The 26,644-nt window shown below is 39.0% G+C and overlaps 1 protein-coding gene across 5 annotated transcripts in view; it reads left to right on the top strand.

The window, feature by feature from the left end:
* The window catches only part of CCDC88C (coiled-coil domain containing 88C), a 338,359-nt gene that overhangs the window by 262,557 nt on the left and 49,158 nt on the right, over positions 1 to 26,644 (top strand). For all 5 annotated transcript variants that reach the window (XM_033951005.1, XM_033951004.1, XM_033951007.1 and 2 more), the window contains exons 21-22: positions 6,685 to 6,828; positions 13,362 to 13,548. In XM_033951005.1, coding sequence (XP_033806896.1) covers positions 6,685 to 6,828; positions 13,362 to 13,548 — 331 coding nt within the window. The remainder of the gene's footprint in view (positions 1 to 6,684; positions 6,829 to 13,361; positions 13,549 to 26,644) is intronic.

A 26,644-nucleotide genomic window follows, 5' to 3' on the forward strand; every position in this document is an offset into this window, starting at 1 on the left:
GGTAAGTATCAGGTCTAGGATTGCCTGATCCCTTGTTGGTTCCAACACTAGTTGCCTTAGTCTTGCTCCCTTCAAGGAATTCAATAGCCTCCTGCTGCTGCATGAAGCAGAGGAAAGCGTGACCCAATCCACATCAGGCATGTTGAAGTCACCTAACAATACTGTGTCCCCACGCAAGGTGATATTCTCTATATCTCCGATTAATTCCATATCTTGGTCATCCTGTTGTCTTGGGGGTCTGTATACTACGCCAAGATACAGGCATTTGTCCTTCCCTCTGGCCAAATTTACCCAAAGGGATTCCCCAGTGTACCGTACATCTGTGATTCTGGTGACTTTAATGTCATCTTTAGTATATAATGCTACACCTCCTCCCATTTTGCCCTCCCTGTCCCGGTGAAGCAAGTTGTAACCCGGTATGACCATGTCCCACCCGTGGGAGTCTGTGAGCCAGGTCTCAGATATCGCCACCACATCCAAGTCGGCATTTATCATTTCTGTTTCCAGTTCCAGGATCTTGTTTCCCAGACTGTGGGCGTTGACGTACATAGCCCTCCATGTTGTATGTTTGTTATTTCTCAGTGGGGACATTCCTGCTATAGCAACTAGGCCACCTTTAGCATTATTTGCATGTCTCGTACTCTTCCTAGACCCAGAGCTGCAACGTGCACCTTTCCCGGACTCCCCATACCCAGAACTACAGTTTATGCCTAACCCAGACTCAGAATTGTGTGTACCCTGTGGGAGTATTCCCTCTTGAGCAACTTGACTTCCTATAATACAGTTTGCAGTGTGTATTCTGTCGCTGGACCCAGAATTACAATGTGTACTTCTCCTAGTCCCAGAATCACAGTGTGCACCCCTCCTAGATCCAGAATTACAATTTGAACTTCCCTTAGACCCAGCATAACAATGTGACCCAGAATTATAATGTGACCCTGAATTATAGTGTTTACTTTCTTTAGTCTCCCTTACTTCAGTCTCAAGAAGAAATTGGTAGCTTAGCTCGTCAAGTAGGTTGTTTGTGCCAGTACCCTCCCCCAACTTATCTAGTTTAAAGCCTTGTGAAGTAGACATCATGATACAAGATGGAAACTCCAAGGACTTCATTAACCACTCGTGCACACTAAGCACATCCATCCTAGAAGACATGACACAATTGCAGAAAAAGACCAGAATCTGCAGACGCTCAGATAAATGATTTGACAACGAACTACTGCAACTCAGACGACAATGCAGACGTCTTGAAAGAGAATGGAGAAAAAACAACCAAGAACATGCAAAAACAATCTGGAGAACACTGAACAAACAATACAAACAAAAGCTAAAAGAAAAAGAAGGCATACTACACCAATCAGATAGCCATAGAAATCCAAGACACCAAAAATCTTTTCAAACTACTAAAGGAACTCACAGACACCAAACCCTATCTGGTCACCAAAACTACCCCTCCCCCCCACAGCCAATCAATTGGCTGAATTCTTCAGAAACAAAATATCAACAGCCAGAAACACCTTCACTGGGACCCCAAACCACCTCAACAAAATTTCAATACCACCTAAAGAAAACGAGGCCTACGCAGTAGACAGAAACTGGTCAGATTTCCCAGACACACAATAGCACCACCTAGACAAACTCTACAAAAAATACAATCATGCAGCCTGCGACCTCAACCACTGTGCCCCATACCTGTTAAAAGCGCCAGCACTAGATTCCGCACCCATCTCATGCAATGGATTTGTTACATACTCACAGAGGGTCAATTTCCACAAGAACTCACCAAAATCATCATAGCTCCTATTCTGAAAGACCCAAAGGGAGCAATAGATCAGCCATCTATAGCCTCAATACGTCAAACTAATGGAAGACCTCATAGTAAAACTTCTCGCCGAATACTTAGAAACCCACAACATACTTCACCCCTCACAATCAAGCTTCAGAGGCAACTACAGTACAGAAACACTACTAGTCTCTCTCCTAGTCACAGCCAAACACCTAAGCAAAGGCAAAAAAATGCTACTCGTACAACTCGATCTCACAGTGGCATTCAACCTAGTAGATCATGACATCTACTACAAACACTGGAGGCAATAGGAATCACAGGCAAAGTCTACAATTAGTTTGAAGGATTCCTCCGCTCAAGAAGATACAGAATAAAAGCAAACAATGAACAATCAGAATCCTGGAACAACCCTTGCAGAGTCCCCCAAGACTCCCCACTATCACCAGCACTTTTCAACTTTTACATTGCCACACTTGGCACATGCTTAGACAAACAATGTATAACGTCATACAGCTACGCAGATGATATCACCATCCTCCTGCCTTTCGACCAAACCACCCCAACACAACAAACAAACTACACATTGCACTAGAAACAGTGTCATAATGGATGAGAGACCACAAATTAAAACTGAACCAAGACAAAACCAAATTCTTACTTCTAGAAAGAAACAAAACCCCAACCATAACAAACCTAGAAATAAACTCCATCACATATCCCTTACAACGCAACCTAAAACTGCTGGGAATAATGATAAACAAAGGCTGCACTATGCAATTTCAAACCAGAAAAACGGTTCAGAAGGCATTTGCAACCATGTGTAACTTAAGACAAGTCCAAAAATACTTTACCTGTCATGTCCTGCCAACATGCTAAAACAATTACAAACAGTCCAAAATATAGCCCTAAGACTAATATACTCGCTGAAAAAATACAACCACATTACCTCAGCTTTCCAGGACTCACACTGGCTCCCAGTACAAGCATGCATACAATAGAGAATGACATGGGGAAAAAAATCTGTCTCCGTCACTGCACCATCCCCGGCCCACCATCCTCTGCACCGCCCCGTCACCACCGTTCCCTTCACCACCCTAACACCGTCACCACCATCCCTTTCACCGCCCCGTCACCGCCACTGCCATCCCATTCACCGCCCCGTCACCGTCACCGTCTAGCACCCATCTTCTTCCCTCCGCTCCCCCATAGTCTGGCATCTGTCTTTTTCCCTTCCAGCGTCTTCTCCCCACTCTGCCTTCCACATTTCCTTTCAGGGTCTGTTCCTCTCTACCCTCTTTCAATGTCTGTTCTATTCCTTTCCACCACCACCCTTCCCTCCCTCCTTTACCATCTGTTCCTTTCTACCACCCTTCTTTCATATCTTCTATCAGTCCCCCCACCATCACTAGCAGTCTCTCTTCTCCCTTACCATGAGCAAATAGAACTTTTGAAAATTGTATTGCTGAGGCATTATTTCTAGTACGCCTTTTTTTCCAGATGGATAATGACATCAATTTTATAATTCTTACTGTCTGCTCTGATTTCATTCACAATTTGGTTTGTGTTTTGTACCTGAGGATTCCATGAGGCATTTAACCTTTTCCTGTCTCTTCTGTGATTTCAAGTTGATTCCTTAAATAATGGAGTCTCAAGGCAGTAGCAGTTTTCTATTTTGGGCTCTTTTGACATTGTTTAAGGGATTTCTTGTACATTTGGTGCTGGTCTTCTTTGATGAGGTCACTTCAGAATCTATTTCCAAGGAAGAGAAACTTTTTCCCTTTCACCCCCTCCTTCCTTGTGTGAGCCGGAACACGCGGTCCCCGCAAGCAAGTAATTTTCATTCTATTCATTCATAGAAATTAAAGTCTAGATAATGCCAGTCACATAACAAAACATGATTTTACAAAAATAATTCCCTGCACAGTCAAGCCTGCAAGGATTACTAGATGTCTTTCAGCAGCTCCCCTCCCTCCCTCCCCCTTACCTTTGTGGCCAAGTCAAAATGAACTATCAACAATAAAATTTTAAAAACACAAAGCACGCTGTACGCAGAGAAAATGTTAATTATCATTTATATTCCACGGGTTTTCAAAGAGGTCAAGGCAGATGACTTCACCTCAGTAACAACTATACAAAAATAGACAAATATTTCCCCTCCCTTTTTACTAAACTGCGATAGCAGTTTTTAGCGCAGGGAGCTGCGCTGAATGCCCCACGCTGCTCTCGACGCTCATAGGCTCCCTGCGCTAAAAACCGCTATTGCGTTTTAGTAAAAGGGGGCCATAGTGCAAAATATAGACAGCAGATATAAATTCTCAAAACGGACACATTTTGATCACTAAGTTGAAAATAAAATCATTTTTCCTACCTTTTTGTCTGGTGATTTCATGAGTCTCTGGTCCTTCTTCTGATCCTTCTTCTTTCTTCTCCTCCACCCCCCCCCCAACTTTCTTTCTCTCTCCCCCTGGCTCCCCTCTTTATTTCTGCCTTTCTTTCTCCCCCTGGCCCCCCTCTTTCTTTCTGCCTTTCTTTCTCTCCCTCTTGACCCCCTCTTTATTTCTGCCTTTTTCTGCCTTTCTTTCTCTCTCCCCCTGGCCCCCCCTCTTTATTTTTTCTTTTCTTTCTCTCTCCCCCTAGCCCCCACAAAGCCATCGTGCCAATTTCTCCACTTCTACGATTCTTTCCCTACCCTCACCCCCAAGCCAGCAGCCGATTTCTCTCTGCTCCTTCCCCGATATCCTGATGTCCTGAACTTCATCGGGCAGCAGCAGCATTCACAATTCACTGCTGTTGCCCGCTTCAGGCCTTCCTCTCTGTCGGGTCCTGTCTTCATGAAAACAGGAAATAGGCAGGACCCGGCAGAGAACAAGGCCTGAAGCCGGCAACGGCAGCGAATTGTAAACGCTGCTGCTGCCCGAAGAAGGTAATGGAGCACCAAGGCAGACCGCTTCTCCCCCCTCCCAGCCGAACCCCCGCTGACCCTCCTATCTCCCCCCCCGTGAACCTTTCCGACCCTCCCAGCAAGAGCAGCAAACCTCCTTCGCGGCTTTCTCCTCCCTCTGCCGCATCACTGATGACGTCATCAGTGATGCGGCAGAGGGAGGAGAAAGCCGACTCTACTGGAGGGAGGTTTTCTGCTTTCGCTGGGAGGGTCGGAAAGGTTCACTTGGGGGGGGTAGAGATAGGAGGGTCAGCGGGGGTTCGGCTGGGAGGGGGGAGAAGCAGTTTGCCTCGGTGGTGCTCCAAGGCCTGGCGCCATTACCTTTTTCGCCCCTCCCGCCCCCCCCTTGGTACACTACTGCTCTCCAGCTCTCCTTAGTTTGCCGGTTTTCTTTTTCGGCAACCGGCACGCTTTCAAAGAGCCACGCACGCGCGGCTGCTCAAAGTTCAATCTTCTGCTCTGCAGCAACTTCCTGTTTCAGGTTGGGTCAGAGCAGAAGATTGAATACTGAGCAGCTGCGCGTGCACGGCTCTTTTGAAAGCGTTCCGGTCGCTGAAAAAGAAAGCCGGCAAACTAAGGTGAGGTGGAGAGAGGAAGCTGGTTAAACGATCGAGCCGATGTGCGGGTGAGCGGGTGGGGGCTGCGGGGACCGCACGATCCTTTATGCCTCACTGCGGTGACAAGACCATTCACCGCTCCACGGGGCGGTGATGGCCTTGTCCCCGTCCCCGCAGAGGCTGCTAATTTTCATTCCCCGTTTTTGGCGGGTTACCCACGGCTAAACGCAGTAGCCGCGGGTAAACCGCCACCGTGTCATTCTCTAGCATACAACACAAATTCTACTGCACCCTATTCAAAGCCCTAAATGGAAATGGACCAAGCTATCTGAACAACCGTCTAATCAGGAAAAACACATCTAGACCAGGGATCTCAAAGTCCCTCCTTGAGGGCCGCAATCCAGTCGGGTTTTCAGGATTTCCCCAATGAATATGCATTGAAAGCAGTGCATGCACATAGATCTCATGCATATTCATTGGGGAAATCCTGAAAACCCGACTGGATTGCGGCCCTCAAGGAGGGACTTTGAGACCACTGATATAGACCAAGGAGAACTCAAGCACACACCCCCAATCAAAGGCATGCAAAGCAAAAAAATATATGACGGTCTACTAGCCACCAGAGCAGTAAAAATAGACTACCACCTCTCAAATCTGCTGACCACGACGCCCAACTACAAAACATTCAGGAAAGAACTGAAAACCATACTATTCAAGAAATTTGTCAAATGATCTAACCAAACCATATCGACCATTCCCGGATCCCGACGAATACTATAGCTATCAACCTTGTAATCTCCATGGGAATGCCCAGGCTAATTTCTTGCTGTAAACCGCCTAGAACTGAAAGGTATTGGTGGGATAGAAGACATCAATGTAATGTAATGAAGCTGTACCGGTCTAAAGAGTCTAAAAGAAAGAAAATTAGCAGGTAAGAACCTAATTTTTCCTTAACATTTTCTCTGCGTCATGTGCTTTGTGTTTTTTAAAAATTTTGTGGTTACCATTATGTATTAATAAGATTATATTGTGTGTATATGAAAAATGGATAGAAGAAATTGCATTACAATTAGTAATTATAGGGTGGGCTTGGATGGGTTTGGGGCAGAGCCTGGGTGGGGGTACTTGGTTGATATTTATTAGACATAGGGGTACTTGGCTTGAAGAAGTTGAGAAACACTGTTCTATATAGCAGAGTGTAGTGCTGCAACTGAGTGACCAAGCCACACCTATTTTTAATCATTACACTCTCCCTATAAATAGGCTTTTATGTGAGTTTGACATTCATAGGCTGTTGTCTACAAAACATGACTGACTTGACAGTACAAAATTCTTTTGCCTTTTCATCTTTCTCAGCTTATTTTGTTGTAATGATATATGTGTGTGTATACATGTATTTGCAGTTATAACAGTTTGGTGACACACAAAGCAAAATTGGAAGAACTGGAAATTGCTTTGAAAGCAGAGAAGGAGGTCCTACTGCAAGAAAAGAGGAAAAATATTGTTGCTACAGGAGAAAATCAGAAACTGAGAGAGGACTTTGACAGGTAATAACACCAGCACAGTAACTGACCTCACCACCTGAAATTTGTTTGTTATACAGTCATGTGAAACAATTAGGACACCCCATGAAATATATGAGTAAATCAAGGAAAAAAATTTGTTTTAAAATCGTTATTCATTATACAACTTGCAACAAGTGTATCAATAAATGACAATGAAAATTAAATACATCACTTGAACTTCTATCAAATTCCATATTAAATTTAACTCCCTCCCTCCCAACCCTACCATACCCTATATCATCACATATATCATATACAGTGGTGCCTCACACAACGAACTTAATTGGTTCCAGGAGCAAGTTTGTTATGTGAAACGTTCGTTATGTGAAACGCGTTTTCCCATAGGAATACATGTAAAAAAAAATAATTCGTTCTGCAGCATAAAATATGCTAAGATGACATAAAAAAGATAAATTTTTTGTTATTATTTTTATTTAGATACATCTAAAAACATACATCTCCCTGTCCTTTTACTTCCACTATCTTCCTATCCCATCTCTATTCCCTTTTGTCCCTCTCCCCATGATCAATCATCTCACCACCTCTCTCTGCCCTCACCCTCAGGGTTCAAGATTGCTTCCACTCTTTTTCCTGTTGTTCTCTCTGCCTGTCACCCTATGATTTAGCATCCCTTCTGCCCTTGTCCAATATTTCCCCTTCTCTCCCTCCCTCTCATCCCCTGCTCCAACATGTGCTTTCTCCACTCCACCTTTCCTCCCTCCCTGCCTCCACCTTTGTGGCGCTTTTGCACCCGACCGACAACAGAACAGGCCCGGTCGGACAAATCTCCCTGTCCTGTAGCCGCGAATCTAAATTACCTTCTTACAGCAGCTGGATTATTGAAGCTGCTGTAAGAGGTAATTAAGATTCGCGGCTACAGGGCAGGGAGGTTTGTCGGCCGGGCCTGTTGTCGGTCGATCGGGGGACCTGACCATCTGTGCACATTCTTCGGGGCGGACCGCCCCCTCCCCCCTCTTTCGTTCGCCATTGCCTTCTTCCTACCTGCCCTGCCGCAGCCGCACACAGCCGACCGGAAGTCTTCCTGATGTCAGCGCTGACGTCGGAGGAAGGGAGGGCTTTGCTTAAGCCCTCCCTCCGACGTCAGCGCTGACATCGGGAAGATTTCCGTTCGGCTGTGTGCGGCTGCGACAGGGCAGGTAAGGAGAAGGAGACTACCCTCGCGGCTCGACCAACCCCGCTGCGATCCAACCCCGCAGGAACCCCGGAAGTATGCAGCTCGGGCGACTTCGTTGTGTGAAACGAAGTACGTTATACGGATCACGACATAAAGTTCGTTGTGCGCAGCGTTCGCTGTGCGAGGCGTTCGCTGTGCGAGGCACCACTGTATATAATTTCTTTACTATTGCTCTAAACATTTAATCAAATTAAAAAAAAAAATTCCTCCCTCCCACCCCATCATTTTCAATGTACTTGTAATGGAAAAATGGTATCTATTCATTACAATAATTTGTCAAAGGCCCCCATATCTCTTTAAATTTCTTATAATTTTCTTTTTGTATGGCTATTGTTTAGCCATAAAGATTGATTTGTTGATTTATTTATTGGAATAGGTGTTAAATTACTAACGTAACGCAATGTTTTCCATGTATCAATCAATATTCTGTTTTCTTTATATTTTCTAGGCATTTTGATACTGAGAACATGAGATAAATTTAAAGGAAACAAGAGAAGCCACTCCAAATATAACCAATCTGGGGCATTTTCCATGAGTTCTGGGAGGACCCATACATACCCTGGCATAAATATAGGCTTGATGATACCTATAAAAATTTGGAAAATTTACCCCACCCTCCTCAACTGGCTTTTGTAAAGATACTAAAGCAATTCTAGGTATTTTACCCAGCCAAACAAATTTTGTAAGAATACCATTTAACTTTTTATAAAAGGACCCTTGAAAAAAAACTGGTATCATACTCATTGGATAACAAACCACAGGCAATATCATCATTTTAATAGTTTGGACTCTCCCCCACCAACAAAGATGTAAAGAATTCCATTGCTCACACATTTCCATGACTTTTTTTAATAAAAAATTTTCATTCTCTTTCACTGTGTCTTCCAGAGTATTTTTAATCCTAATACCTAAATATTTTAATCCATTTTCTTTCCATATGAATGGGAAAGAATCAAACAATCCTTTCGTGCAGTGCACTTTTTTTTTTTTTTGTTTCAATTAAATTTTTTTTTTTTTAAATCTTTATTCATTTTATAACTTACATCAAGTGTACAGTAAATATCGAACAATTATAGTACAACCTCACTTGAAAAATCTTCAATATCATACATCAAAAAGATTTAACCCCCCACCCCCTCCCAGATTCATATACAATTAATATATATCATATGAATATTAATATTTTTTAATATTCATATATATATATTCTTAAATTATCATGACCCACCCACCCATCCTTTCTTTCAATATTGTCACATAAGGAAAAACAGCAAAAATCATTAATCATTATAATAGCTTATTACTGGCCCCCACACATCCTTGAACTTATTAAAATAACCATTTTATATTGCAAGCAGTCTTTCCATTTTATATAGATGGCATACTGAATTCCACCAGAAGCTATAATTCAATCTAGAACAATTCTTCCAGTTATACGTTATCTGTTGGATAGCCACACCCGTAAGAATCATCAGAAGCTTATTGTTAGCAGCAGATATTTGACACTTAGCTCTCATACTCATTCCAAATAAAACCGTATCATAAGATAATGCCATATGATTTTCCATCATAAGGTTACCTTGGTCGCAAAATGAATACCAAAATGCCTTAATGAATGGACAATAAAATAATAGATGATCTAAGGTTCCAACTTCAATATGACAATGCCAACATCTATTAGACTTAGAGCAATCCAATTTTTGTAAACGAACAGGGGTCCAGAATGCTCTATGTGCAGTGCACATTAAGAGGAAGAATTTCTGACTTACTCCAATTTATTTTATATCCTGAAAATTTTCCAAATGTATCAATCAACTCTAACAAGCATGGAATGGTAGTCTCAGGATTTCTCAAATAAAGCAAAATATCATCTGCATAAGCTGAAACTTTATATTCCCAATCTGAATGGGGAATACCCTGTATCCCCTTTGCTTGTTGAATAGCTAATAATAAGGGTTCTAGTACAATGTCAAAAAGCAATGGAGCTCTACGAACGTGGAGATGATGCGGTATACAAACCTAAAGATTAGATTAGATAATGAACAGCCTTGTCCAACCCCCCTCCACAAATTAAAGCACTCAGATAAATTATTATTAATATACAATCTTGCAGAAGGGGAGCTCTACAATGTTTGAATCATCTGTATAAATCCTGAACCTATACCAAACCAATCTAATGCTTGATACATAAAAGTCCATTCAACTCGGTCAAAAGCTTTTTCCGCATCTAAAGATACAGAAAAGGCCGGATCATTCATGCTTTTAGTTAAATTTAGTTAAAGCCAATCTAGAATTATTGGAGGAATGTCTCTTAGCAACAAATCCTGTTTGGTGCATATCAATTATAAAAGGGAGAGCCCTAGCTAAGCGTAAAGCCAAAACCTTAGCCAATACTTTTCCATCAACATTTATTAACGAAATAGGCCTGTAGTTTGAAACCAAAGTGGGATCTCTGTTTGGCTTTGGCAAAACGATTGTTAATGATTCAGCCATAGTACCTGAAATACAACCTTTAGTTAGTTGGGATTGATACAAATTTAGCAAATGAGGTAATAGGGCAGTTTGAAATGATTTGTAAAATTCTACTGTGAAAACCATCACCACCTGGAGCGGATCCAACTCTAAGAGACTTCAACGCTGTTTCTAATTCTTTTAGTGATATAGGCTCATCCAAGCTCCTTTTTATATGTTCAGGAACCTTCAGTCCAATAATTAAATTTAGAAATTCTTTTTTTTTTTTTTTTTTTTAAATTTTTTATTCATTTTTGCATATTAGAACAAGTGTATCAAATAAAATCATATAAACTTATAAATACACACTTGATGAACTATCATATAACACATTAAATACATTTCATTCCATATTTATATTCTTTAATATCTTGAATATTATGTAATATACCTAATCTCTAAACAATTATTATTAAAGTAGAAATCCCTCCCACCCTCTTCCCTCCCGTTACAGAAATTCCATCCTAATAACAACAAAAATATTAATATATTCATATACATTATGAGATGAATAAAATAAAACCCACCCATCTCCCCTCCTATCAAATAACTTACTTTGGGAAAATGTTATCATTCATTACAAAAGTCTGTTAATGGTCCCCAGATCTTCTGAAATTTACCAAAATATCCTTTCTGTGTTGCTATTGTACATTCCATTTTATATATATGGCATACAGAATTCCACCAGAAGTTATAATTCAACCTGTCAGAATTTTTCCAATTGTATGTTATTTGTTGAATTGCTACTCCAATTGAGGTCTCAACATGAGGAATTGCTTCCTCGTATTCGCCGTGTTCTTAGCGAAATCATGCACAAACAACAATTTGGACCCCTTATAAGTTTAAAATATCTAAAGCCTGCTGAAATCTCAGTAGCTTAAAGTCTTGGCCTCACTTGACTTGCTGACCATTTTAATGGAATCCTGTGTGCTCGTACTATTTCCAGGGGATATTTTGAGTTTTACTGTAATAGTTTAGGCAGAAGGTTTTCTAGAAATTGGACAGCATTCCCCCCTTCCAAATTTTCAGCTAATCCAATAATTTTTATATTCTTTCTTCTACCTCTATTTTCGTAATCTTCAAGTTGTTTCTTTAATTCCTGCACAGTTAAACTGTCATTTTTGCATCGTATCTCAGAGAGTTCTAAACGCTCCATCTTGTCTTCTAAGGTCGTCATTTACATATTAGCAACCTCCATTTGCCGATTTAAGTTTAACACTTCTTCTTTCACTTCAGTTATGCTGTTTGCATTATCCTGCAGCATCTGCTTTATACACCGCAATTCGGCCATTATTTCATTTTTATCTAAAATTTCCGTTACGTCTCCCGGAAGAGGAACCTTTGCCGGCGACATCTGATCTTTTTTTTGGCATTTCGCCGTTCCTCCTGCCGCATAATCCGACTCATTTTTAGTTTGCCGTGTACTAGCCATGCTTCTGCACTAAATCTGACAATTCGGGTAAGAAAAAAAATCAAAGTAACCCTTCAATAATTCCGAACTGTTGCCCGGGCTAGAGGAGTGTCGTGATCACTTCTCCATCTTATGCACGCGCCAAGCCACCAGGAAATTCTGAATTCTGCACGCAACATGAGTCCCAAAAAAGATTTTGAGATGTGCGGGAGTAGTTAACAAAATATTGTAATGAATAGATGCCATTTTTTCCCTTAAATTTATAAGTTCAATATTCAAGGTGGGGGGGATAATTTTTAGTATAGCATATAAAAATATTTGTTATGAAAGGGTGGGAAGGGAGGGAGTTAAGGTTATATGATTTGTAATATTGCTGAATATTAAGTTATATATTTAATGTTAAAATGTTTTAACTTAATGTCACACTTATTGTAAGTTTGAAAATGAATAAAAATTTATATACGAGTCCCAAAAAAGTTAGAAAAGTAACTTATATCTGCAAATCATGTATATGCATTGTGTTTGTCTCCCACCCTAAAATGCTCACAGAAACTTTCACTTCCTTATAATGGTCCTGGTACCTGGGATCCTGACAATTAGTAGGAAGACAATTCATAGGATACAGTAATTGGTAAGATCTTCCTACCAACTGTCATGCTACCAAATGTCTTCCTACTAATTGTTGTACCCAATTGTTGTCCTACCCTGTCAAATGTCAGAATTAAAAATCTAAATAGTCCACAACTTGCCATCAGCTGATCATGGCAGTGGAATCCCCGATCAACTCAGCCGGCAGGAATCCCTAAAACCAGAGCTTCGGGAAATCCTGCCAGATTAGCTAATCAAAGATTCCCCTGACGCGATCTACTGAATTGGCAGGGAGGTCCCTGATTTTTCCCACCCTCCCATCCAATGATCCCCACCCATCCCCCTCCATAGATAGCCTCCCTCCTGTCATCTTATCCTTCCAAACCCCTATCTTCACACACCCTTGACATCCTGCCACATGCCCCTGTACCTACGGATGAAAAATTGGCAGGAGGAAAGCCCACTCCCTTCTGCTAATAGGGCTGCTTCTTCAAAATGGCAGCCTTTCCCCCTTCCCATCCCATCTTGAGACGCACTTGGAGGGGCCTAGAGCCCTAATTGTCTCAAAATTGTTCCAGTGCATCTCGGGATGAGCTGGGAAGGGGGAAAGGCTGCCATTTTGAAAATTGTATCCTAGGGCTTTTTTTTCTCTTTATGTCACTTCTATCAGGGTATTTTTTCTAGGTTATTTGCTATACAGAATTTTGAAGTTTGTATATGCGTGTTGTCTGTTTACCACAGAAGTTTTATTTTGTTTGTGATGAGTGTTCTGAGTTTTGTTGTTTCACATGTTCCATTTCTTGTTACCAGGTTAAATTTCTTACATGATCAGCTAAAGGAAGAGTACACGGGCCTGCACACACATACTAAGGAACTGAAAACCTCTTTAAACAATGCACAACTGGAATTGAACCGCTGGCGAGCTCGTTTTGATGAGTTAAAAGAGCAGCATCAGAGTATGGACCTTTCATTGAGCAAACTAGATAATCACTGTGAGGTAAGTATATGAAGCTCAAAGAAAGCATTACTGAAACAGACTAATCAGGTTTTAACCAGACTGGAGTTGTCACAAGCCAACCAGCATATGATGCTCTATTCCCCAGCCTTTCCTTGTCCTGCTGAAGACTATGGGACCTTTTTTCTAAGCTGCACTAGTAAATGGGCTTAGCCCATTCTAACAGGAGACTTTCCAAGCACTAAGCCCATTTCTAGAGCAGACATAAATTTTGGCCTTTGTAAATATCTTGTTCTGGCTAGGCACTAATGTTAACTTTTACTTTGCAAGTAAAAGACAAAAGTCCCAGCATGCAATCTAGTAGAACAATGTTTCCTGCTCCTGAAACACACATGGGGGAGAGGAGAGAAGAGGTTTGAAGGAGTGGCCACAGAAAAAATAATTAACACGGAGCACTTATAGCCCCCTGTTTAGGAGGTGCTAAGGGTTCCTGTGCTAAGCCAGCATTATTCAGTTAGTGTGTGCTATGTCAGAATGCTAGCTGAGATAGTGTTTCCATGCCCATTTTCTACCCCTAACACATTCCCTCCTAAAAAATAAAAATAAATACCACACAGTGTACACAAATGGCAAAATGCTTTACAGCATCCTGTGTTAGGCCATTTTTACTGCATTAAGCGTACATTAGTGCTTAACGGTCTAGTAAAAGGGCCCTATATTACTATTTGACCATATGAATTCTTGTAGATAGGTTTTGGGCTTGCAGAAGTGAATGAGGAATGCTGGAATAAATAGGAATTTTCAAAGGGTAACAAAAACCTACTATGGTAGATCAGTTCTTAATCTTCATCAGCATAAATAAGGATATATAACATTACATTACATTACATTAGTGATTTCTATTCCGCCTGTGCCTTGCGGTTCTAGGCGGATTACAAATTATAAGAGATCTGGACATTATCGAGAGAATTGCGTAACAAAGATTATCTAGAGAAATTACATAACAGTGATTCATGTACTTTACATGGTGTGGTAGAGGATTCAATTATAAGAATTACATAGCAGAGAATCAAATGATAACAGGATACAGTGGAGAATATCAGTATATACGGGTTACAGACGAGAAGTTACCTAACAATGACGTAAGAAGTTTGTTGGAGAGTGAGGTAGATGCTTATTTAGGAATCAGAATATTTTTGGAGGAAAAGTTCTAGGAGTTGACTAATGTGTTATTCAAGAGAGGGAGAGCTTGTGCGAAAGGGGAGGAGATTAGTTAGTAGGGACGTGTTTTTTGAATAGAAATGTTTTGATTTCTTTTCGAAACACTTTGATGTCTGTTGTGTTGATCATTAGTTTGGTGATGGTGGGGTCAAATTTCGCTGCTTGTGTCGTAGAAGGCTGTCGTATAGTTTCTTACGTCGGGTACCATTATGAGGGGGGAAGGTGAATAGGTTTTGAGTTCTCCTTGATCTGGATGAGTGGTAGCGGTATAGGCGGTTGTTTAGGTAACAGGGGGCAGTTCCATGGGTTACTTTAAATAGTAGACAATAGAACTTGAATTGAGTTCTTGCTTTTATCGGAAGCCAGTGAGAGTCTACATAGGCGGGGGTGATGTGGTCAAATTTGCTGAGACAGTAGATGAGTCTGATGGCTGTGTTCTGAACGGTCTGTAGTTGTTTTATCATGTTGTTTGGGCATGGTAGGTAGAGGCTGTTGCAGTAATCCAAGGTACTGAGTGTGAGGGATTGTACAATGATCTTGTAGTGTTCTTTGGTAAAGAACTTTCTTATTTTTCTTAGGTTTCGCATGGTGAAGAATGTCTTCTGTATGACTTTGTGTATCTGTGTCTGCATAGTGCAGCGTCTGTCTAATTGTATTCCTAGAATTTTGAGAGTGCTCTGTATAGGATATTTGTATAGGATATAACATCTGATCTTACAGCCCGCAGTTCAAAGCAAGTTACAAAAACATCAAAAGCCAGAACAATCCTCTAGGAAAACCTAAGAATTAAAATAGATATGCATAATTAAAGAGAAAAAAGGTATTTATTAATTACAAAAATTTGTTAAAGGCTCCCAAACATCCTGAAATTTTCTTTGTAATATTGGGATGGGGATGGGAATTATTATATTATTATATGTTTTTATGTGTTCAAAGATTGTTATGGAATAGGGGGGAGATAACTTCTAAACTGGATTATTGCAGAATATTAAGTGTTGTATCTAAGTTAAAAATGTTTTTATTTGCTGAAACACTTATAAGTTTTAAAAATGAATAAAGATTAAAAAAAATAATAATAATAATAATTAAAATAGAGATCACTGTATAATCAGTGGCATAGCGAGGGTAGAAGGCACCCAGGGCAGTGGCACCCCCCTTGTCCCCCTCTCCACCCCTTCCACACCACACTTGCGCCCTCCCCACTGCCATACCTCTTTAAATATTCGCCAGCACGAGCAGTTTCTCTGGCCTGCTGCTTGCGCTGGTGTTGATATTACTTCCTGGCCCCATGACCCGGAAGTGATTTCAGAGGGTCTGGCACGAGCACTAGGCTAGAGTAGTTGCTCGTGCTGGTGAAGATTTTAAAGAGATACCGAGGGCAGGGAAGGGAGAGTTTGAACGTGACATTGGGGGGGCAGAGAGGTGACGGCATCACCACCAAGACGGTGCCCAAGGCAGTCTGCCCCGGCCCTATTTAATGCGCCACTGTGTATAAAACAGATTTCTGAGAAAGCAAAGTCTTAATAGTATCTAATCTAGTTAACACACTAAATTGAAATACCCTAGTGGGAACTTCACAAAATCATATAAATCACACACTTCCCACTTATATTTGAGTGCAAAATCTATTCTACATACAGGAGTCGGCCTCAGTAATGGAGCCTACGCGTAGTCGTAGTCAATGACTGGGGTATTCAGCATAGTTGTTTACGGGAGTATGGCCAATGATTGGAGAAAAAGGAGCTAAAACAACTACGCTGAATACCCCAGTCATTGACTACGACTACGCGTAGGCTCCATTACTGAGGCCGACTCCTGTATGTAGAATAGATTTTGCACTCAAATATAAGTGGGAAGTGTGTGATTTATAGTATCTAATCTAATCATTCATTTTTCTATACTACTTGTTCCCAATAAAAATTGGACCCAAGGTGGTTTACAGTAAGACTTAGCAAGACAACTGGAAAAGACCCTTTTTTTTCTGTGATTTTTGGAATGACTATGAGAAAAAAAAGTCAGATATCAGTATGTAATAACAAACTTTTATTGATTTTGACTGGAGTTGCCATCCAACATATTACTAATAACTGGAAAGATCATAGTAGGCTCAATTTTATTTTTTGGTGGAATTCAGTATGTCACATATATAGAATGGAAAGGTCAATAGCGGTACAGAATGGAAATTATAAAAATTTTATTAAAATTTGGGAGCCATTAACGTCCTTTTGTCATGACTGATGCCATTTTTCTATTAATTTTCTATTAATTATGTGTGATTTAGGTTTGGGTGGGGGGTGGGTTTCCAATATGTGAAAATATAATGATTAAAGGGATTTGTGGGTGGGAGGGGGAGGTTATATTTCTAATTATAAGATATAATGATAAGATGAACAAGTGCTCAGATTAATTTTGTTTATTGTATATTTTTGTACACTTGATGAAAGTTTTAAAATGAATAAAGAATTAAAAAAAAAAAAAAAAAGACAACTGGAAAAGGTTATAAACCCAGTTTTAAAAATTGATGAAACAGGTTTTCTAACAGTTTATGAAATAAACAGTATGAATTTGATGTCTTTAGAAAAGTTGGTAGTGTTCCCCAAATACTAAAATGTAAAACAAAATGTCCTCCCAAAGAAGGGATAAAAACAGAGGACCTGAAATTAGAAAATGAATAGTATTACAAAGATAATTTAAATGACTGCTTGAGTGTTGATGTGTCAACTGGCACTTAGATGGTGACTGGCTACGAAGAACTAAGACTGTTACTGAGCAGACTGCTAAGGTCTGTGTCCCATTTATGGCAATCCAGTTTAGGATGGTCTGGAGAGGGCTTTGACGGAAACATCAGAATATGGTAATACTATGTCTGCCTTTTTATGCTTTAAATGATAAATATTCAAAACCACTATAGAAAAAAAAAATGGAACTGGAGGTGTTTTTGATTAACAAGGTTACAAGCCTCAGAAAATGGAGCCCTTCATCCAATTCGGGTTGTACTGTGGGAACTTTGCTCCTGCTCATGTCACTCTCACTAAATTTTATTGATATTAAAACAATTTTTTAAAATATATTTTTCTTTTTTTTTTTAATTCTTTATTCATTTTAAAACTTTCATCAAGTGTACAAAAATTTATAATAAATAAAATAAATCTAAGCACTTGTGCATCTTATCATTATATCTTATAATTATAAATATAACCCTCCCCCTCCCACCCTCGAATCCCTTTATTTATTATATTTTCATATAATGGAAACCCACCCCCCACCCACCCTAAATCTTACATAATTAATAGAAAAATATTAGAAAAATGGCATCAATCATGACAAAAGGACATTAATGGCTCCCAAATTTTAATAAAATTTTTATAATTTCCATTCTGTATATGTGACATACTGAATTCCACCAAAACTTAAAATTGAGCCTACTATGATCTTTCCAGTTATTAGTAATATGTTGGATGGCAACTCCAGTCAAAATCAATAAAAGTTTGTTATTACATATTGATATCTGACTCTTTTTTCTCATAGACATACCAAAAAGCACAGTATCATAAGATAATGCTACATGGTTTTCCAATAAACAATTTACTTGATCCCAGATTGAGTTCCAAAAGGCTAAGATATGGGGACACTAGAACAAAAGATGATCCAAAGTCCCTACATCCAGATTACAATGCCAGCATCTATTAGACAAAGAACTATTAACTTTTGCAATCTAACTGGGGTCCAAGGATTTTTCTTTTTTTTTTTTTTAATAAAAATGGATTTGTCTAACAAGAATCTGTTAAGTCAGGGAATGATTTATGTCAGTGGTTCCCAAACCCTGTCACATCACTCTCAGTGGCCACGAATTTGGTCTTGGAGGATGAGATGTACAGTGTCTGCATCTATGACACAAACTTGGTTCTTTCTTTTGCATAGAGTTTTTGGACCCCTATTCGTTTACAAAAACTAGATAGCTCTAAGTCTAATAGATGTTGGCACTGTCATCTTGAGGCTGAGACATTAGATCACCTTTTATTCTATTGTACATTTATATTAGTATTTTGGAAATCAATTTGGCCTCAAATCAATAGGATGTTAGAGAATCCGGTAGCCTTGACATATGATTCTATTTTATTTGGCATGTCAGTGAGAGCGAAGAGTCAGATTTCGTCAAATAATAACAAACTTTTATTTATATTGACTGGAGTTGCCATTCAACAGATTACATTCAATTGGAAAAATCATAGCAGATTAAATTACAGTTTCTGGTGGAATTCTGTGTGTCATATATATAAAATGGAGCGCACAATAGCAACACAAAGAGGATATTTTGGTAAATTTCAGAAGATTTGGGGACCATTAACAGATTTTTGTAATGAGTAATAATGTTTTCCCAAAGTAAGATATTTGACATGGAGGGGTGTGGGTGGGTAATAAATATTAAATCCTATAATGTATAAGAGTATTTAACTGTTTTTGATGTATTGGGAATGGAACTTTTGTAAGGGGAGGGAGGGGTTGGGAGGGTTTTCTAACTTGATATCAATTGTTTAGATACTAGGAATAGTTCAAAATATTCAAAATATTATAGAATATAGGTATTGGCTGAAAAGTTATATTTTTAATGATATATGAAAGTTAATCACGTGTATATTTATAAGTTCGAATGATTTTTCTTATACACTTGTTGTAATATGTAAAAATGAATAAAGAATTTAAAAAAAAAATAAAAAGACAAAATTTTTGTTGCAACTGTGAAAAATTAAGCAGTTTACCATTAGATATAACATCATCTAACGTACATATACTGCTTTAATCCATTTGAATCTTGAAGTTTAGCCATATAGTTTGATTTGTAGATTTTTGAATTGGAATAGGTGTGAAATTATTGATATACCATAAAGTTTTCCATGTATCTATTAATATTCTGTTTTCTTTATACAGTCTAGGCATTTTAATACTGAGAACATGACCGAGCCTAATAGGGAACATGAGCTGCCATTCCAACCACAACCAGTCTGGGAGCTTTTCCATGAGCTCTGGGAGGACCCAATACATACCCTGACGCATAATATAGGCTTGATGATACCTATAGAAATTGGGAAAATTTACCCCTCCCTCCACAATTGGTTTTTGTAAAGACACTAAGGCAATTCTAGCAATTTTACCCAGCCAAATAAATTTTGTAAGAATACTATTTAATTTTTTATAAAAAATTTTTTATAAAAAGACCCCTAAAAAAACAAACAAACTGGTATCATACCCATTTGATAACAAACAACAGGCAATATCATCATCTTAATAGTTTGGACTCCCCCCACCAAGACAGATGTAAAGGATTCCATTGCTCACACAATTCTGTTATCTTTTGCAAGAAAGATTTTTCATTTACCTTCATTGTATCTTCTAGCATGTTTTTTATCCAAATACCTAAATATTTGATACCTTCCTCTTTTCAGATAAAGGGAAATGAATCAAATAGACCTTTTGCACAATATACATTTAGAGGAAGAACTTCTGATTTATTCCAGTTTATTTTATATCCTGAACATTTTCCAAATTTCTCTATCAATTCAAGCAAACATGGAATGGTTGTTTCAGGATTCCTCAGAATAAAGTAATATATCATCTGCATAAGCAGAGACCTTATACTTTCTACCAGAACGCAGAATACCCTGTATCTCCTTCACCTGTTGAACAGCTAATAATAAGGGTTCTAGTACTATATCAAAAAGTAGAGGAGACAAGGGACATCCTTGTCTAACCCCCCTTTGCAAATTATTAATATATAATCTAGCAACAGGGGAGCTATACAATGTTTGGATCATTTGTATAAATTCTGAACCCATACCAAACCAATCCATTGCTTGATACATGAAGATCCACTCTACCCTGTCAAAGGCCTTCTCTGCATCCAAGGATATAGAAAAGGCCGGATCTTTAATGGCTTTCGTTAAATACAACATATGAAAAGCCAATCTGGTATTATTTGAAGAGTGTCTCTGAGCAACAAAACCTGTTTGGTGCATACCGATTATATAAGGGAGAGCCTTGGCCAAACATAAAGCCAAAAGTTTAGCCAATAATTTCCCATCTACATTAATTAAAGAAATAGGCCTGTAATTTGAAACCAATGTAGGATCTTTATTTGGCTTCTGCAAAACAATAGTTAATGATTCTGCCATAGTACCTGAAATTCAACCTTTAGTTAGTTGAAACTGATATAAATTTAATAAATAAGGTAATAGGGACCTCCCTCCACTTCAAAATCACTGAGCTCTGGAACAACCTTACCTCCCCTCTTCGGAACTTGAGCTCTCTCCAAGTTTTCCGCAAACATCTGAAAACCTGGCTTTTCTCAAAAAATGTAAGTCTCCCTCCAACTCAAGGATCAAGGAAACTCTTATATCTTGGCATCCCAAGTCCTCTAAATTTTCTTCACACTTCTACCTCTAACCTTCTGTTGTAGTTCCTTCTTATTTCTCCTACTGTAAACCGCGTCGAGCTCTACGAACGTGGAGATGATGCGGTATACAAACCTAAGGATTAGATTAGATTAGATTAATAGGGTAATTTGAAATGATTTATAGAACTCTACAGTAAAACCATCGCCACCTGGAGCGGTCCCAACTCTAAGAGACTTCAATGCTGTTTGTAATTCTTTTAGTGATATAGGCTTTTCTAGACTTCTTTTTATATGATCAGGAATTTTTGGCCCCTCAATTAATTTTAAAAATTCTAAACCATTCTTTTCTCTATCTAAATAAGGCTCAGAAGAATAAAGGGCTTTATAGAAATTTAAAAATTGTTTTAAAATAGGTCCAATTTGAGAATATGTATCTCCTTTTTCATCTTTAATTACATTTATTTTTGTTTTCCTTTTTTTGCTTTAAGATAATTTGCCAATAATCTTCCCGCCTTATTTGAGCTTCCATAATACAAAGCTTGTTGAGAAAAAATATCATTCCTTACCAATTTAGAAGAAATCTCATTGTACTTACATTTAGTATTTAAAAGAGCTTATAACATTGAGTGTTCCCATTTTTCAATCAATTTTGACTCTAAAACTTTAATTTCTTGCTCCAAATTAGAAAATTGCTTTTTTATTTGTTTCTTAATAAAAGCTGAAAATGAAATAATTTGTCCTCTCATGGTTGCCTTAAAAGCGTTCCATAAGGTTTCCATCAAGATTTCCTCTGTGTTATTAATTTGAAAGTATTCATTAATATTTCACAGAATGAATAAATTTTATCCAGAATATATTGTATTAGATATAAATATGTTATTGAATAATTATCAATTGTATTCTAATTTGTTGTATACTTTTATAAAATTTGAAAATATTATATTAAAGCAATAAAAGGGTGGGGGGAGGGTGAAGGGGAAAATCAAATTCAGACATACATTGTATTAGATATAAAAGTGATACCATGCATTTATCAAATGTATTTTATTATTATGTACACTTTTTGTAAAATTTGAAAATAAAAATATAATGGGAAAAAAAAAAACAATTGCATCCATTTAAAAAAAAAAAAAAAGAATTTTGAATCTGCAAGCAATGTATTATCAAATCTCCAGATTGGTCTACTACTATCTTGATCATAGTAACATAGTAGATGACGGCAGATAAAGACCCGAATGGTCCATCCAGTCTGCCCAACCTGATTCAATTTAAATTTTTCTTCTTAGCTATTTCTGGGCAAGAATCCAAAGCTCTACCCGGTACTGTGCTTGGGTTCCTACTGCCAAAATCTCCGTTAAAACCTACTCCAGCACATCTACACCCTCCCAGCCATTGCAGCCCTCCCCAGCCCATCCTCCACCAAATAAAATCAATAAAATTAAATTCAATCCACACCCCACCATGATCAGACAAAATAATTGGATCTATGGAGACTTGTGTAATCTGTTGTATTAAATGATCCGAAATAAAAATATAATTTATTCTTGAAAAAGATTTATGAACATGGGAACAAAAAGAAAATTCTCGTTCATTAAAATTAAGTATTTGCCATATATCTTTCAAATTACAAAATTGTACAAAATTATCTAGACCTAACGACTTCATAATTTTACTAGGTTTTTTATCCATTAAAGGATCCATAACAGCATTAAAATCCCCCACCACTACTAAATTAGAAGCAGCCAGTGGCTGGGGGCCATTGGAAAAATATTGTAATGAGTAGACATAATTTTCCTTGGATACTATGGGCCTGATTCTCTAAAAGTGCGTCCCGATTTTAGGCAGCTGTAGGCGTCCTACAGTTGTCGAATCAGCCAATCGGGATGCACGTTTTTTTAAAAAAATGCTCCCCAGGCAGGCCGCCTATATTGAAGGCGAGGCCCGCAAGTCACCGAGGCCCTGATTCTGAATAGGACACCCGGGAGAGGCGTCCTATTCAGAATCGGCCTAAACTAAACCCCGATTCTGTAACCAGCGTCCATGTTACAGACGCGGGTAAGAGAAACGGGTTAGATTAGACACGGCCCGCTACACTTATCACGGCAAGGGATCTCTCTGCCGCTATAAGTATAGCGGGCCGTGGCCCCCTGACCAGGAGGGTGCCCAAACCCTCTGCCCGAAGACGCACCCCCCCACACACTACCGACCGCCCCCCCCGACACTACCGACCGCCCCCCCCCCCCCGACATTACCGATCTCCCCCCCAGACAATATCTTTCGCTGGCAGGAGGGTGTCCAATCCCTCCTGCCTGAAGACGCACCCTCCCCCCCGGCGCTAACAACCCCCAAACCTCCACTCCACCAAACCTGTTCTTAGATGGGTCTTGCACGTCTTGAGCCGGCAGGCACGCCTCGTCGAAATGAAGCGGGCCCGTCCCATCCTGCCGAAGCCTAAGGCCAGATTGGCCCAGGCTCTAGAAGCCTGGACCAATCAGGCCTTAGGCAATACGGGTCCGCCCATCCCCACTTAATCTAAGGCCTACAGCTGCCTAAAATCGGGATGCACTTTGGAGAATCAGGGCCTATATGTACACACTGGGGGGAGGGGGGTGGTTTTAGAAGTATACAATCATCAAGTATTTATAATATGTTTATGATAAGTTTTGTTTGAAATATTTAAGGAAGGGTGGGATGGAAGGGATATATGTTTTTCTGATGATATTAGAAAGAATTTCAAGTGTTATATAAAAGCTATAAATGATGTATTTCTGTAAACTTGTGTGATTTAAAATGAATAAAGAAATTAAAAAAAAAAAAGAAGCAGCCAGAGGCATTACTAACTGTTGCAGAGTCTTAAAAAACTCAATTTGGTTCGAATTAGGGGCATATACATTAAAAAGCGCCATAGTATTGTTGCCCATGCTCATGTCTACATGTAACCACCTTCCCAAGGGATCTGAAGCTATTATGTTGAACAATGCATTGCATTTTTTATTCACTAGAATAGCTACTCCAGCCTTTTTCCTCACAGCAAGGGCAAAGAAACAGTGCTTAACCCAGTTACCTTCCAGTTTTTTAGATTCTTCAGCAGACAAATGTGTCTCTTGAAGATAACAGATATCCGCATCCTGTTGCTTTAAGTATAATAACGTTTTTTTTCTTTTAATCGGATGGTTAAGGCCATTGCCATTTAACAAAAAAATTTAAAATCCATTATATTATTTAATCACAATACCTGTATATAACCAGAAAATCACAATACATTTAATAACTAATATGTAATCATTTCCCCCAAACTTATAACTTAACCACCCCATTACCAAATTCCTTCCCTCCAACAACCCACCCCACCCAACCCTCCCAAATTAAAAGTAAGAACTTGAAAAACGCACATATAAAATCAGATGACGAAAAACTCCCTTCAGGCTAAATCCATAAACATCATTGATTAATTATAAGCTACTCAATAATGTAATGTAAATCACATACTACATAAAATCTATTTAATTTTTTATTCTCCATTTTTTTCCTCCCTTTCCCCTTTTTTTTCTTACTAATGAAGATTAATTACTAAAAATCCATATGTGATTAATTATATAAAACTTTGCATATATTAAACTTAAAATCATAATATCATTAGAAGCCTTATTTCCTTATAATCATTTCATAAAACTTTATAAAATCAGATTTTCTTCAAATTAAAAGAAACTTACTAAACTGTATATCTACAGTATTAAGTAAATACTAATAAAGTAATTCTTAATCATCAAATTACCCACAAACCATTACATTTAGCTAATCCATATAACTATGTAATATATCATCTATATCTATGTAATCAGTCATAATATACCTTCCTGTATTAAGATACACATCAATTTGATTTCAGGAAGAAGTAGTAATATACCCTAATATGAACATAAGAAACGGAAATTTCAACCAAAACAAACCAATAAGAAAGAGAAGTGAACAACAAAAAACAACCAAGAATTAATCTTCTTCTGTCTCCTCCTTTCTTCTAAGTTGACTATTTGACCTCTCCATCAGTTGCAGAATTCTGTTTCCTGTGCCCATTCATTTGGCAGCTAGTGTCTTCTCTGTCGGCTGCTGGTGACCTCTATATCCATTGCCAGCCTACTGTGTCAGCAGCTGGTATCGTCTTCTATCCAAGTTGGTTTGTTGTTTGTTTGTTTTTTAAGTACAGTTTACCTATACTGTTTCAGGTTTATATTCCCTATTTTAATGCCAAATTCCATCTCTTTTCCTTTAATTTGCTTATTTGCCCACTCCACCGGCTGCAGACTTACATAAGAACATAAGAAATGCCTTCACCGAATCAGACCCTTGGTCCATCCAGTCCGGTGACCCGCACATGCGGAGGCCCAACTAGGTGCTTCATAATGAGACCTTGTTTACCTGTATCCCTCAATGTGTTTTGCAAGGAGGTATGCATCCAACTTGCCCTTGAATCCTATAATGGAGGTCTCCGTCACAACCTTCTCCGGGAGAGCGTTCCAAGTGTCCACCACTCGCTGTGCAAAACAGAACTTCCTGACATTTGTCCTGGGCCTGTCGCCTCTCAATTTCAGTACATGACCTCTCGTCCGAGTCACATTTGACAACGTGAATAACGATGCATCTTGCTGGATTTTATCTAGTCCTTTTAGTATTTTAAAAGTCTCTATCATATCTCCACGCATTCTTCTTTTCTCTAGAGTGAACAAGCTCAGTTTTCTGAGGCATTCTTTGTAGCTCAAATTTCCCATACCTTTTACTAGCTTTGTAGCTCGCCTTTGTACCCTTTCCAGCAGGGTTATATCCTAAATATGTGTCCATTCTGACAGTTGCTGTTATCCTCTCTGTCGGCCGCTGATGTTCTCTGTGTCCTTTGATAGAGTCCACTATATCTGTTGCTGATATCCACTATAACATAGTAGATGATGGCAGATAAAGACCCGAATGGTCCATTCAGTCTGCCCAACCTGATTCAATTTAAATTTTTATTTTTTTTTTTTTACATTTTTTTCTTCTTAGCTATTTCTGGGCAAGAATCCAAAGCTTTACCCGGTACTGTGCTTGGGTTCCAACTGCCGAAATCTCTGTTAAGACTTACTCCAGCCCATCTTACTCCAGCCCATCCTCCCAGCCATTGAAGCCCTCCTCAGCCCTTCCTCCACCAAACGGCCATACACAGACACAGACCGTGCAAGTCTGCCCAGTACTGGCCTAGTTCAATATTTAATATTATTTTCTGATTCTAAATCTTCTGTGTTCATCCCACGCTTCTTTGAACTCAGTCACAGTTTTACTCTCCACCACCTCTCTCGGGAGCGCATTCCAGGCATCCACTACCCTCTCCGTAAAGTAGAATTTCCTAACATTGCCCCTGAATCTACCACCCCTCAATCTCAAATTATGTCCTCTGGTTTTACCATTTTCCTTTCTCTGGAAAAGATTTTGTTCTACGTTAATACCCTTCAAGTATTTGAATGTCTGAATCATATCTCTCCTGTCTCTCCTTTCCTC

Source organism: Geotrypetes seraphini, chromosome 7, assembly GCF_902459505.1.
Source record: "Geotrypetes seraphini chromosome 7, aGeoSer1.1, whole genome shotgun sequence".
NCBI lineage: Eukaryota > Metazoa > Chordata > Amphibia > Gymnophiona > Dermophiidae > Geotrypetes > Geotrypetes seraphini.